Genomic DNA, 13,866 nt, shown 5'->3' with positions numbered 1-13,866 from the left:
GCAAAAAGTTTTTGTTTTTTTCGAATAAGTTAAAGCGTCGTCGCTCAGATTATAATATTTTTTTCCTGAAACTTCCGCTTCGCCGATAATGCCTTTGTTCAACTTCGACATTACTTAAAAATTCTAACGCTTCTAACTCTATTGTTGACAAACAAACAAAACGCATCTCAAATCAACAGGTTGGTGGATGAATGCCTCCCCGCGGATTCTAATTAAGGCTGAACACAAGCGGAGGATCCAAGGAAGTTACGACAAAGGTTTCAAGAACAAAAGAAGGCTTCACGTCTGTGGACGCCTGAATAGGGCGGGGTGTAGATTGCGCGCGCAACGCCGTTGGTGACAGTATTTTCTTAGTCAGTTGTGCAGTGAACTACAGGAATAAAAGCCGCGTAATGTATTCAGCGTTTGGCTATTACGACTCCAACCAGCTGTCAGCCGATACTATGGAGAAAATGCCGTACAGAAAAAGGAATAAGATGAAAGACAGATCGAACGCGCAGGAGAAGTGGAAGGAAGCATGCCTCAGTGTCAATCCTGACTTTGACAACCTACCGGAGGCGGCTAAGGAGGTGATAGGTGAGTGTTTTTTGTCTCAAATTCAATGATGCCTTGCGAATTTCTGCTTTTTGCGACTGTACCTTTATTTGGCTTTGTTATATTTTATGCCTTGTATTTATATCTTCTTTTGTCATTATAAACCCTTCTCTATTTATATATTTATTTGTGCTTATACTCGTGTTTTGTTTCAGTGCTATAAATATATATACCTATATATATTTTTATATATTTTGTACTAAACCCGATCTTTTGTTTGAAGCAACTTATTATAATTTATTCATATAAACATCACGCTCGCGGGATTTACTCATCGATTCATCGTTAACACCCCGATCAAATGTATATCAACATATAGGTCACGTTATCTATAAATAGGTATCGGGCCCTGCCAACAGGGCGGTATGCATCTAGGCTCAATCGATAGAGCTAGTCCTAGGACTTACAGGATTGCACTTGCGCAATGCACCGCCCCACTTAAGCCTTGCAACCTGTTGACGGTGCATTCAGGAGTCAGACTTCACAGTGCGTGGACAGTGAACTAAGTAGTTATAATAAATTTTCCTTTTTTAAATATTTCGATGAAAATGTGCTAGTGCTGTGCGAATATAATTAGGTAATTAATTAGTTTATTAGCGCGATTTGTTGTTATTAAATACTTATATATTTTTTGGGAACTGCTAGTCCTTTGTTTAAACTTGCTCGTATATATGTACTATAATGGCGTATGGTGTAAATTTTTTTTTTCTTGTTCAGTGTTGAGTGGGTGTGTCTGTGTGTGGGTGTTCAGTTCTGGGGTGCGTGGGTGTAAGGCTGTGTAGGTACCTGGGTGTCCGTGTTAACGAGTGTCTAAAGGTAAGGTAGTCAGGGAGCTTATCAGATTGACAAAGAATCGACGTTTAATGGGCGCAGAGTCGGTCTACAGTTTAGATTTTTAAAATCTGAGCCCCAGGAGTCAAAAAGACAAAGAGTAAAAGGTCACAAAGCTAATACCACCATAGTTTGGGAGCATCGGGAAAGTCTAATAGCTAGCTTACCTGATGGCGTTATAGTCTAAAATCCTCAAAGCCTGAGAGTCTTATAGCCAAAGAGACTGAAAGCCTCAGTCTGAGAGCTTTTAAGCCTGAGAGGCTAAGAACTTGAGGACCTTAAAGCCTCAGAGCCTGAGAGCATTAGAGCGTGAGAGCATCAGAGCCTCAGAGCCTGAGAGCCTCAGAGCCTGAGAACCTGAGAACCTGAGGGTCTGAGAGCCTAAGAGCCTGAGAGCCTGAGGGCCGGAGACTCTGAGGGCCAGAGGCCCTGAGGGCCTGAAGGCCTGAGAGCCTCACAGCCTTACAGCCTCACGGCCTGAGCCTGAGAGCCTGGGAGCCTGAGTGCCTGAGAGCCTGAGAGCCTGAAAGCCTGAGAGCCAGCCTGAGTGCCAGCCTGAGAGCCTGAGGGCTAGAGAGCGTGAGGGCCTGAGGGCCTGAGAGCCTGAGGGTCAGAGGGCCTGAGGGCCTAAGGGTCTGAGAGCCTGAGAGCCTAAGGGTCTGAGAGCCTGAGAGCCTGAGAGCCTGGGAGCCTGAGAGCCTCGGAGACTCAGAGCCTCACAGCCTCACAGCCTCACGGCCTGAGCCTGAGAGCCTGAGAGCTAGAGAGCCTGAGAGCCTGAGAGCCTGAGAGCCTGAAAGCCTGAGAGCCTGAGAGCCTGAGAGCCTGAGAGCCTGATAGCCTGAGAGCCTGAGAGCCTGAGAGCCTGAGAGCCTGAGAGCCGGAGAGCCTGAGAGCCTGAGAGCCTAAAGCCCGGAGACTCTGAAGGCCAGAGGTCCTGAGGACCTGAAGGCCTGAGAGCCTCAGGGCCTGAGAGCATCAGAGCCTCGGAGAGTCAGAGCCTCACAGCCTCACAGCCTCACGGCCTGAGCCTCAGAGCCTGAGAGCCTGAGAGCCAGAGAGCCTGAGGGCTTGAGAGCCTGAGAGCCTGAAAGCCTGAGAGCCTGAGAGCCTGAGAGCCTGAGAGCCTGAGAGCCTGAGGGCCTGAGGGCCTCAGGGCCTGAGAGCCTCACAGCCTCGGAGACTCACAGCCTCACAGCCTCAGAGCCTCACGGCCTGAGCCTGAGAGCCTGAGATCCAGAGAGCCTGAGGGCCTGAGAGCCTGAGAGCCTGAGAGCCTGAGAGCCTGAGAGCCTGAGAGCCTGAGAGCCTGAGAGCCTGAGAGCCTGAGAGCCTGAGAGCCTAAAGCCCGGAGACTCTGAAGGCCTGAGGCCCTGAGGACCTGAAGGCCTGAGAGCCTCAGGGCCTGAGAGCATCAGAGCCTGCCTGAGAGCCTGAGTGCCTGAGGGCTAGAGAGCTAGGGCCTGAGGGCCTGAGAGCTTGAGAGCCAGAGAGCCTGAGAGCCTTGTTGATGTTCAGTATAACTAGATAAAGGTGTTTCTGTATAAGAGCTTGCGTACAGGTTGGGGTGTTATATTGTTATGTGTACGAGTAGAAGGTTGACTGTTTTAGTGTTGATGTGAGTATGCAATGTGAGAAAACGACTGCTCATTGTTCAAGTAATCGATTATCTTTCAGGGAGACACAATTTTCCAGATATTAAAAGTATCCGTTTTGTTTCAGAGTCGAAGCTCAAAGTTGAGTATTACATCGCTTTGGGCGCTGATACATCGCTGCCGAAAACTGTAACCAGTGGCAGCATCCAAACACCAAGGGTCTCTCCTTTGGTCAGGCGACCACCGCGCGTCCCGTCCAGGGCTCCGTCGGCCCCAGAAGTCGCCATTCCAGCACGACCTGTCGCTCCTATTGGACCACTGCCACCACTCCCTCTTCTCCCAAGCTTGGCAATACCGCCACCTGTGTCGCCAATACCTTCCATTCCAGCTCTGCAGACTTTAGCCCCAATCCAACCCTTCCCACCTCTTGTGCCAAATAATCCTTACTTGACTCCATTTTACCAACCAGAGGATAAGAACGCAGTTGCCAGCACTTCTACAGCCACTTTGGCTGAAGGATTTTACCCGATCAGCAAGCCGGATCGACCACGCTATTACGATCCGTCAATTTCCGCATTTTCAGCCACAAAATTGGCACAATCGTCTTCTGCTTACGTGGACTACCCGTCGATTTACGACTGTCGCGAGGATTTCTACTCTACGGCAACCAATAATAACGACAGCAACAACAATAATAATACCTCCACCTGGCAGCCCGGTAATAACAACAATAACAATATCAGTAATAATAATAACAACAATAACAACGATGAACCATTCGACTACACTTTCGAGGCATTGAACCAGTGGAACTTCTAAATCGTCTCATCTCGTTAATAAACAAAGATGATTCGCTCCTGTTCAGAATTATACTTCAACTGAATCATTTCTATTATCAACAACTAGATTTCTGTGTCAATTGTCTTGTAAAGATATTATTACCTTTCTTCATTTATTGGAAATTATTTGTCAATTAATTAATATAGTGCACTATTTCACAGAGGTGCTCAAAGCATTTGACTTTTCGCTTGAATTTCTGTCGATTTTGATGATTTCTGCCTGAAGCTTCAACTATGAGGAACGAGCGGTCATACAGCTGGCTAGGCCATGGCACCATGCGGTTGCTGTCCTCCAGATTGATATCGAGATTTTCCTTCCGATCCCCATCAGCTCTGCCGATTCCGACCAATTCGATCGTCCGTGTAAGAATTAGGGTGTCCATTCGGGTCATAATCGAAGTATTTATCATCTTCAAAATCAAATTCTGCAAGAAGAAAATTCCCATCCGTGTTCGACTAAGACTTCGAATTTGGCTACGTTTGAGAGCAAGACTGACTATCAACACGGCGATCCTTAGTGAACTGTTCTAAGTTAGCCAGAAGGTTGACATTCTCCACCACTGATTCAGAAGCATCCTTGGGTCCTTGGATTTCATCGCACAATTAAACCTATAAAAAAAATACAATGTTAGGCGTAACTTAGAATAAATGATATTATAACCCATTTATAGCTGAATGGTAATCCCGATTATTGTATTCTTTAAATGTCGGCCTAGTCATATTTGACTTTTAAACTTAAATAAGGATAGTAAGTAGGTATATTATAAAGTCTTTGTACATCCTGTTTATGTGTCGTCACAATTTGAGAAGCGTCGGTAGCAAACTGATAATGGTGACCACCTCGTTAACGAGAGATACCTGATTTGCTCTGAGTAACATCAGTTTGGATAATAAGCGATGCTCTTACAGTGAGGAAAAAGACGTCGGGGAAACCTGCACATTCAGGCAACTGACTGTGCAACCATGAGCCAATGTGCTCTGGTACCTCTAAGTCAAAGAGTTCAGACTGCAGTCGTTCATTGTAATTACCTGACCACTTTTGGATCATGGTAAATGTGAACCTCGGGTTTTTCCCAGAGTGGAATAGCAACGCCAGGATAGTGATGACTTTGACTGACCTGATTGACGACTGATCCAACACCCTGAATATCCATAGCAGTTAGTAGTGTGCTTCTGATTATTTGCTTGAAACTGGCAATATAGCAATTGTTGATTTATTAAAAGACCTGCTTAAAGTTCCTGTGATACTGATACCTTACCCTGTCTCCGGCCGTCATAAAGGCATGTGTCGTTGTGACTAGAATAACTTAGATATAGGACCTCTATAAGAGGTGGTCAGTAGACCTAGGAATTTACTCCCGATCCAACTTCAACTGGATTCGAATCACTATTTGATAAAAGTGGGAATTGAAGACCATTCCTTGACATGACTACCTACTTGCGAGTAATACTGACTTCTACTGACTGAGCTTATTAACATAAAAAAATATATTAAAACAATTTTATCAAAATAACATGATCATTATAAAGATGTACTATTATTGTATACCTTCCCTGACTAGGGTCTCGGTATTGGTAGCATAAGTTATAAAATTAATGATAATTATATGAAATTGTAATTGTTGTGTCTATTTAATGTATTATTATAATATTATACACATGTACTAATGTAAGCATACGGTAAATCTAATTTACGAATATTCTTCCGTCTAATATTGTATTGCTCCATATTTAAATTTATTTTGTTATGGAATGTCGGTTTTGGAGAAATATTTTATTTAACACTTTAATTATTACATTAATAATGATATACACTAGATAGTTTAATTTTACAATTTCTTACTAGGCCTAAAAAACACTATTTTGAACTGAATTGTGATATTCTACGAATTTAATACATTATCTTATCTCGTAAACAAACATTTCTTTTTTGATAAATTTGAGGCCAGTTACAATTTTTCTGAAATTTCTCCAGTATTGAAAATTAAGAGCGAAGTACATGTTGGTAACGTGAATGGTGCATATCTTTGGGACCATGGGTGAAAGGGGAAGCGTGCGGTTACAGAACATCCAGTATTGTCAGATCAGCTTTTCTAAATAATATCAGAAATATAATAGAAAATAATAATTCAAGATTTACCTAAAATTTAGATGATAAAATTTTAAAGCTTTAAATGAAATCAATCAATATTCGCGGCGCATCCACTCCTGCGCATATTCGAAAAATTTGTTAATTTCATGGAATGTTGAATTTTGTGCGTTCTGCTCCAAGGGAACCATCGCTACACACGTCTAGTTGGGAATAAAGCATAAATTACTCCCTATATAGGGACATTGGCAACACTTAATAAAATACATCGTGCCTGATAACTATGAAACGAATGGCATTATTTCAGCAACATGTACTTTTTAGGTTAAACAGATGCGCGTTGAGAGGGACATTTATATCCCAATTTTTTTATTGTATTCTCAAAAAAATAAAACAAATTCCCCTAATATGTTTAAATAATTTAATATTATAAAAAAATGAATATCATGGACTATCTAGATAATATTAAGAGAAAAAAAAAATAAGTACCTAAATAATTAATTAAAAAATATATAATCACAACGGTGTTGTTACAGGACCTTTGAGGTAACCTGCCTATGGTGTCTATTCTAGGTTGTAGGAATGTGTCCAACTGAATCGTTATAAAATAACTTAAGTAGAAGGCGAGGGAAAAATCATATATTATTAAATTACTCTAAGGCGGGTGGGTTAGTGCGCCCAGAAATGCTCAAATTTGTTTTTTTTTTTTTTTGTAATATTAATTTTCTTGCTTTCAGACAGTAGATCTATAAACTCCATTTCAAATACACACGTCAAATCCATAAGCGTTTGTTCTAAAGAAAAAAAAAATAACAACGCGTCCCAGCCTGATGGATTTGATCAAATAAATTTGTTAAAAATTATAAAATATGTCACTATGTAGTCCCTTATTTAAAAATTAAATAAATAAGTAATGATTTTTGTAACAACTCGATAATTTGAATTAATAATAGGTACCAAATTTTGTACAACTTTTAAAAGTTTCTGCCCGCGACTTCGCCTGAAGTGCTAAAATTGTAGTTATTAATATCGCAGGTCCTGAGCGGCGCGTATACTTTCGGAAATAAGACTGGAATCTTAAAAAAGTGGTTACCTATAAAGTGTAGTTTTTCGTGACGTTTACAGACAAAGGCAAAAATTCTAAAAAATTAAGCTTTTGTGGGTTTCGATCAGAAACCATTTATTTTTAATTTTAAAATTTCCTTTGTACAGACAGACCAGTTACAGTTTTACAATGGCTATAGATTAATTATACATGTTAGGCAATTTATATACATGTTAATTATAATATCTTGATATAATCATCATCATATAACTCCAAACATACAAAAATGGTGGTAGCTTTTTTTAAGCGAATGGTCTTTTAGTTTTAATTCTATTTAAGACTAATTTATTTATTATGTTCTCAATATTTCAGTTGTTACTAGTGTGAGGCAATTATAAAAAAATAAAAAAAAAAACAAAAAAAATGTTATTCACATATAATGTTAGTATATGTAAATCATTGAATAGTACCTATTTAATATTATATAATCATCTAAGTCTTATATTATATTGTATTTTAGGAAACAAGTGGAAAAACCCAACTTGTAAATAGTTGTTTAAGCATGCAACAACATGGGATTCCATCAAATTTTTATTATATAAAAAATGTAGTCGCAAGATCCATTCGGAAGAGTCGGTGGTCGTGTGGTAGAAATGTCTTTAAAAAATCGCGTTGTAAATGCTTCAATCTGACCGCAGAAATTTACCATCCGCACGATAGGTGCCACACGATAGCCAATGACCTTATGGTGAGGAAAACCTGCACATTCAGGCAATTAATGTGACCATAATCATGATGACCTTGAGTTAGGTATCCTGCAAGATTGCAGAGATCAGACATTAGTCGCTTCGTATAAAAAACCATGACTTATCGACACCATGATCACGGTACAGGTGAACCTCGGTCTCCTCTCCAGAATGGTGATGTCGCCAGGAGGATGAAGGAGTATGCGGAATAAAAGAATAAATAAAGGTCGAGTATTTTGTATAAAGTACTGTTAAATAGAGCGATAAAAATAATTTAAGACAATGTAAAAAAAAATATCTAAAAACTAAAAAAAAAAATTAAAAAAAAATAAGCATTAAAAAAATTGCCGTTCATGTTATATAATAAGAGTAGTATTAAATGTAGGAATGTATGTTTATTGATAATTTAGTAATAATTTTAACTTTGTTAATTTTTTTTGCGTAACGAATTATTGCTCTGACAGAAACTATGTGAAATTTTTATCTTAATAATAACTCCTACATGGACGAAAAAAACACAAACAAATTCAATAAAAGCCAGTTCGGATTGGCGTTTTTTATATATGAAAAAATTATAGTTACGTTTCTATTTTATGGTTTTCAAAATTAATTGAACATGTGCTTAGTTTCTTTTTATTGAGTTTTGGTACCACTGAAATTTTTGTCATTCCCTCAGATTTGATATAAGAATATAATAAATTAATACGACGATTGCATCTAAATGTAAATATGAACAATGTTAGATATAGTCACAGATATTTACGACCACGGTCGATAAACGTATATATAAATTTTAATTTAAACTATTGCTAAGATATATCAGGTCATAAATAAGAAAGAATGAATAATTAAGCAACTCTGTACTACTCACTGATAATACCTATACACTCAAAAATTAATAATAAGGTCTATATTATCTTTTTCATATTTTTTAACAAGAATTTGGTGAGATTCAAGTTTTCTTTTACGCATAGTTTATATTTTTCGCGCACCAATATATCCCAACACCCAAAAAACAATACATTTCTGGAAATATATTTATTCTTGCAATATAATATCGATTATTATATTATTATATATTTCAATTTCTATTTTTTTATGTCGATCATTACGACCCATAATACATTTTTTGTATTGTTTATTGTTTTAATATAGATTCATCTCAAAAATATAAATAAACTAGTGTAATCAGTTTAAGAAATATATTTTGACGGTAGAATTTATTTGTTTGTCAGATGTAAAAGAGAATTTTATGTAACAATTAATCAGCGACTAAATTTAATATTATCAAATATTTTGAATTAATTTTAGTAATATATTTTCTGTTAGACTTTTATTTTAGTATTTCACCACAAATATTATATTTTTTTGATATATATCTTGAGCTGATTATCTTTTTGAACAACTGCCCATTCGACACAACCAATTAAGCTAACTCTATAATGCATACTCTTAAGAAAATTTTATTCTAAGGCATATGTATGCCTTATTTAAACTTAAAGTAACAGAGAGGTGTATTTAAATATGTATTATGAGCATATCACCGTAGTGCCAATTCTGCCACCAAAATTATAATACAATTATTATACAATTACTAAAATTTTCGTAGATCTGTTTAATAATATAACATATTTAATATATTATTATGTAATGTTTCTTAAATTTCAGTTATTACAGATTTACTTACAACATAAATAAGTTAGTCAATCTAACTACTTACTTATAATCATATTCTTTTTTTAAATATAGTTGAAAACTATCTATTACATATGCATATTTACAACTTAATTGATTATCTAACATCTTTCATAATTCTATTATTAAGAATTTATGTGCTCCCTAGAATTATTTCATAATTCTTTTTTCGACATTAAAATCAGTTTGCATTTAAATTATTTAGTCATTCAAAAATTTTTTGAATATTTAATACTGACTTTATAAATTACTTATGTGCAAAAAACAACTGACTGACTGACTAATCAGCAACAGCACCATAACAGCATTATGCATTAATTATTTTACTTATATAATCGCTATATAGTCACTAGACTACAATATAGTTAACTAGTTACAATATATCTAGTTTTATTCTCCAACATGCGCCTGCGCGGAATATACATATTTTTGTCAACATGATAACGAACACCTAACTATTTATTAACTCAACAAATAGGTGAAATTGTATGTAAAATTGATGAATCTAAATAGCTACCTTTATTTAAATTTTATTAAACATTATCATTTAAAAACAAAATTATAAAATTCTGCCAAATGTATGTATTATCTTTATTTTCACTATGGAATGTAGATCTGTTAGTTATAAGTAGAAAGTTTCAGTACTCATGCGCACTGTCAACGATGATATAAATATCTGATAATAGTTTAACATCGGGAAGCGAAATAAATGCTTGGCTTTTAAGATCTTAATATTTTATAAAATAACTGGTGGCGGAAGCACGTTTAGTAATTTAGGTAATATGAATAAACATAGAATAACTTATATATATATAATCTTTTCGAGAATGCTCGTGGAAATTCTTTCGTTGTAGTTACTTCTAGAAATTTCGGGAAAACCTCGTTTTCCCTCTATCAATAGCAAACAACAAAACTGCCTCATGAATTGAATGTATAAAGAAAAACTTGATGTATATAATAACAAGTAAAAGTAGAAATAGTTTAAAAAAAAAGGAATCATAAAATAAAAAAAAAGATGCGAAACTAAATATACAAACGTGTGATTGGTCAAACATTTATCGTGTGCTGTGGAATTTATTTGGTATGAGTGAACTAGACATAGGAAAATATTTATATAAAAAATAATAGTTTATATAAGTATGTAACATGTATTATTTATAAATACCTGTATTATTTATAAATAGGCTTTTGTTTAAATCAGTTATCTGGACTCCATTCATTAATTTTAGCAACATTTTGAAGATGGGCGGAAATGTGTGATAAGAAAGGAAAGATGCGCGCACGCATTGTACGGAAATGAATGTGGCTAGTGGTTGCCTTCGTTCAATGAAATATTAAAAATATTGTAATTTAGTACGATTAGTATAAGAGAATCTGTTTTTTATTCTATTTATTTATATTATACATGTTTTGAATTTATTTTTAAAACCAAATGTTTACTACCAGCTTAAGTCGGTTTTTTAAATAGCCTACTAATATTATAAATTCGAAAGTTTGTGAGTAGTGTCAGGATGTCAGTATGGTTTGTTACTCTTTCACGCAAATACTACTGAACCGATTAAGATGAAGTATGTACGTAGCTGAAGACCCAGAATAACATATAGACTACTTTTTATCCCGGAGTTCCCGCGGGATTGATTCCACGCGGACGAAGTCGCGGGCGGCCTCTAGTTAATAATACTTTCATTGTATTTGCTTGTACCGTGTGGTTTCCAGCACTTAAGAATAGAACAACTTATTCTCACGGATTATTAAAGGAACAGGGACGTTCACTTAATACAGTTTCAACATTGTCCAAATTGGGTTATGTTTTTCCAAATTTTGCGTAAGTCGCAACTTTAAGGAGTCCAGGTAAAACATGTCTCAACCAGTCCAATCAAGAGGACTACACCGGGCCGGAAAATGCCCGGAGGAATAATTTTTTATTTCAACTTAAGTAATTTATTATTATTTGTTTTGCAAATCAATTTCATGTTATATTTAAATTAATAACTTAAGTAGGTAAGTTATATTTATAATAACTTGAATAAGAAAATCTTATCAATAATTGTACATATAGAACAATATTATTAGTGAAACATTACATTTAGTACTTGCGTATTCTGTAGCAATAAATTACATAGGAGAAATGGATCATCATATAAGATGAACACCTAGATAATAGTTACCTTAGTAGATTATGTCATAATATGTCAAATAATAAAAAAATCCTTTAGGTAAGTTCGTAATTGTTTAAGGTTTTATGTCATTAGTCATTAGTAGGTATATAGTCATTGATAAATGAATAAGCTATATAGTAAAAATACTTATTAGGTATTATGATTTTTTTATAATTAATTTTACCTTTCATTAAAAAAATTCAAAATTCAAAGATGTATTAAGGATTAAAAAAATATGATATTACTATTAAATCTATATTATATTGCCTTTTATAATTTATTATTATTTGTTAAACATAATATTTTAATAAGTTAAAAAAATTACTGTCAAAGTCAGTGTTTAATTGAATGAATTAATTACATCAAAAATATTTAATGTTATGAATGAAAATTAATTATTGTGTAATATTAAAAGCTACTGCCATTTTACCCTCTTTAAATAATCCAATAGGATTATCAATACCAATCAAGCCATATATAACATATATATAATACATAAGCCATATTCTGTAGACATAGATAGATTTAAGAAAAAGAAAATGATACTCGATGTAGGTCATATTATATGTTGATAATATTATTCGATGCATATTATTGCAATTGTTTTTATATCTGGAATTTGATAACGTATCAAAATCAATTTGTAGATAGGTTGCCATATAAATAAATTAATTTAGGTATGAATTGATGTTTTAGGCCAGTGCGATCCAATTTATTACGTAAGATTATTTTATTTATTTACTTATTTATGTACACAGAAAACATCAAGACTGATAAACACAAGAAACAAAATAACAAAGGTTCTGCTTATTTCAAAAAAATCTCTCCCAGCAGACCCGAGATAGGAGACATGATGGAAAGGGTGACAGGCGTGCATTTTATGGCAGTCTTGAAAAATTCTTCAAAAAAAAAATATTTTACCGAACCCCAATGTATGTATTCTGTAAGAACTTTAATAATAAATAAACTTTTAAGTTTAGTTTAGTTTTTATTTCAACTCAATTGTACATTTTATTTTAGATAGTTACGATTTATTAACGAAATAATTATGAAAACTATAGAATATTTTAATTGACTTACGTAATAAATAGAAAGCACAATAGTAATAACCTTAAGTTAAGAAAAATGATGAAATGTACTATTTTACTAAATTATTTATAAGAACTAATTGATTGTTAAAACAATCGTGTATTTATCATCTTATACTTAAAATAATAAACGAGTACTATAGCGACTTTAAAACTGTAACTGTATCTAGGTCTTAAATTGTGTCAACTTATTATTTTCAATGCAATTTTTTTTCACAATTATACAAAGTGAACAAAAAAATTAAACAAAAATTATGTACATTAAAAATATAATTTAATTGGTCTAAATATTATTTTGGTAGATTCTATAATTTTCTTTTTTATATAAAATTACCTCAGTACATCAATTTTAATCATTTTTGTAATTTATTCGATGTCTGTGACAAAGAATTCGGAATAATATAAGGTTATATATTATTTTAATTTCTAGGTCCTACAACCTAATTTTAAGACAATAAAGTTAATAAAGTTAATGTTTCTGGGTGTAGATATGGTGTTTATTATTATTATTCTGTTTCTCCTCTTAGATTTCACGGGTCTATACACCCCGGATTTTTGAGAGGCTTGCGTGGGGATATAAATCCAACACGTAGAGGCCCTTTGGAGAAGTTGATCTTATTCTCCTGCCAAAACCCCACCTGGTACCCCCGGCGTTATGACATTTTACACTTCCATCCTTCGAGCGTATAGCTCTCGCGACTCCACTCTGACCGGCCGGTCAAGGCAAGCCAAAGGTAGGGGTCCTGTCCCTCATCGGTTTCCACTCCGACCTTGGCGAAGGAAGATCGGAGGCGAGGAACAGGGGCCTCCCCTGGGAGCACTCAGGTCCGTGGGGTCGCTACTCCCCAACAGCTCGCCACAAGCTGCCCTGCGGAGACTGATTGCACTGGGAAGGTGACCCAGGGGGCGATGGGGTCGTCACGTCCCGACGTCTTTATTATAATTTTTATTGTGAAGCCTTTAAATTCTATCAATTACCTGACAACTACCAATCTCCCTCTTTTTTCCAATCCTGATCATAGTTGGGATCGGGTCTCTCTCCCTCTCTCACTACTACATACACGCCAAGTGACGTCACTTCTGCCACTTTGTGTATCATCGTGAGAAGTTTCATATTTTTAATTTTACTGACGACGTCTGACGCCAAGGCCAAGTGACTCTTGAAGACGTTTGTTGCCGCCGTAA

At 35.4% G+C, this 13,866-nt stretch overlaps 1 protein-coding gene across 1 annotated transcript; it reads left to right on the top strand.

The window, feature by feature from the left end:
- The first annotated feature begins 392 nt into the window (after window positions 1-392).
- Window positions 393-3,839, top strand: LOC106142303 (putative mediator of RNA polymerase II transcription subunit 26). The gene is made up of 2 exons (XM_013344019.2): window positions 393-576; window positions 3,148-3,839. The coding sequence occupies exons 1-2, from the start codon at window positions 393-395 to the stop codon at window positions 3,837-3,839; spliced, it is 876 nt and encodes a 291-aa protein (XP_013199473.1).
- The last annotated feature ends 10,027 nt before the right edge of the window (window positions 3,840-13,866 follow it).

Source organism: Amyelois transitella, chromosome Z, assembly GCF_032362555.1.
Source record: "Amyelois transitella isolate CPQ chromosome Z, ilAmyTran1.1, whole genome shotgun sequence".
NCBI classification, from domain to species: Eukaryota; Metazoa; Arthropoda; class Insecta; order Lepidoptera; family Pyralidae; genus Amyelois; species Amyelois transitella.
This window is presented reverse-complemented; position numbering and strand designations above follow the sequence as displayed.

Excerpts from the sequence above, each read along its gene's own strand:
- LOC106142303 (XM_013344019.2), top strand. The coding sequence starts at position 393 with ATGTATTCAGCGTTTGGCTATTACGACTCCAACCAGCTGTCAGCCGAT. Across the intron at positions 577-3,147 it reads GGCGGCTAAGGAGGTGATAG|AGTCGAAGCTCAAAGTTGAG; the intron begins GTGAGTGTTTTT and ends GTTTTGTTTCAG.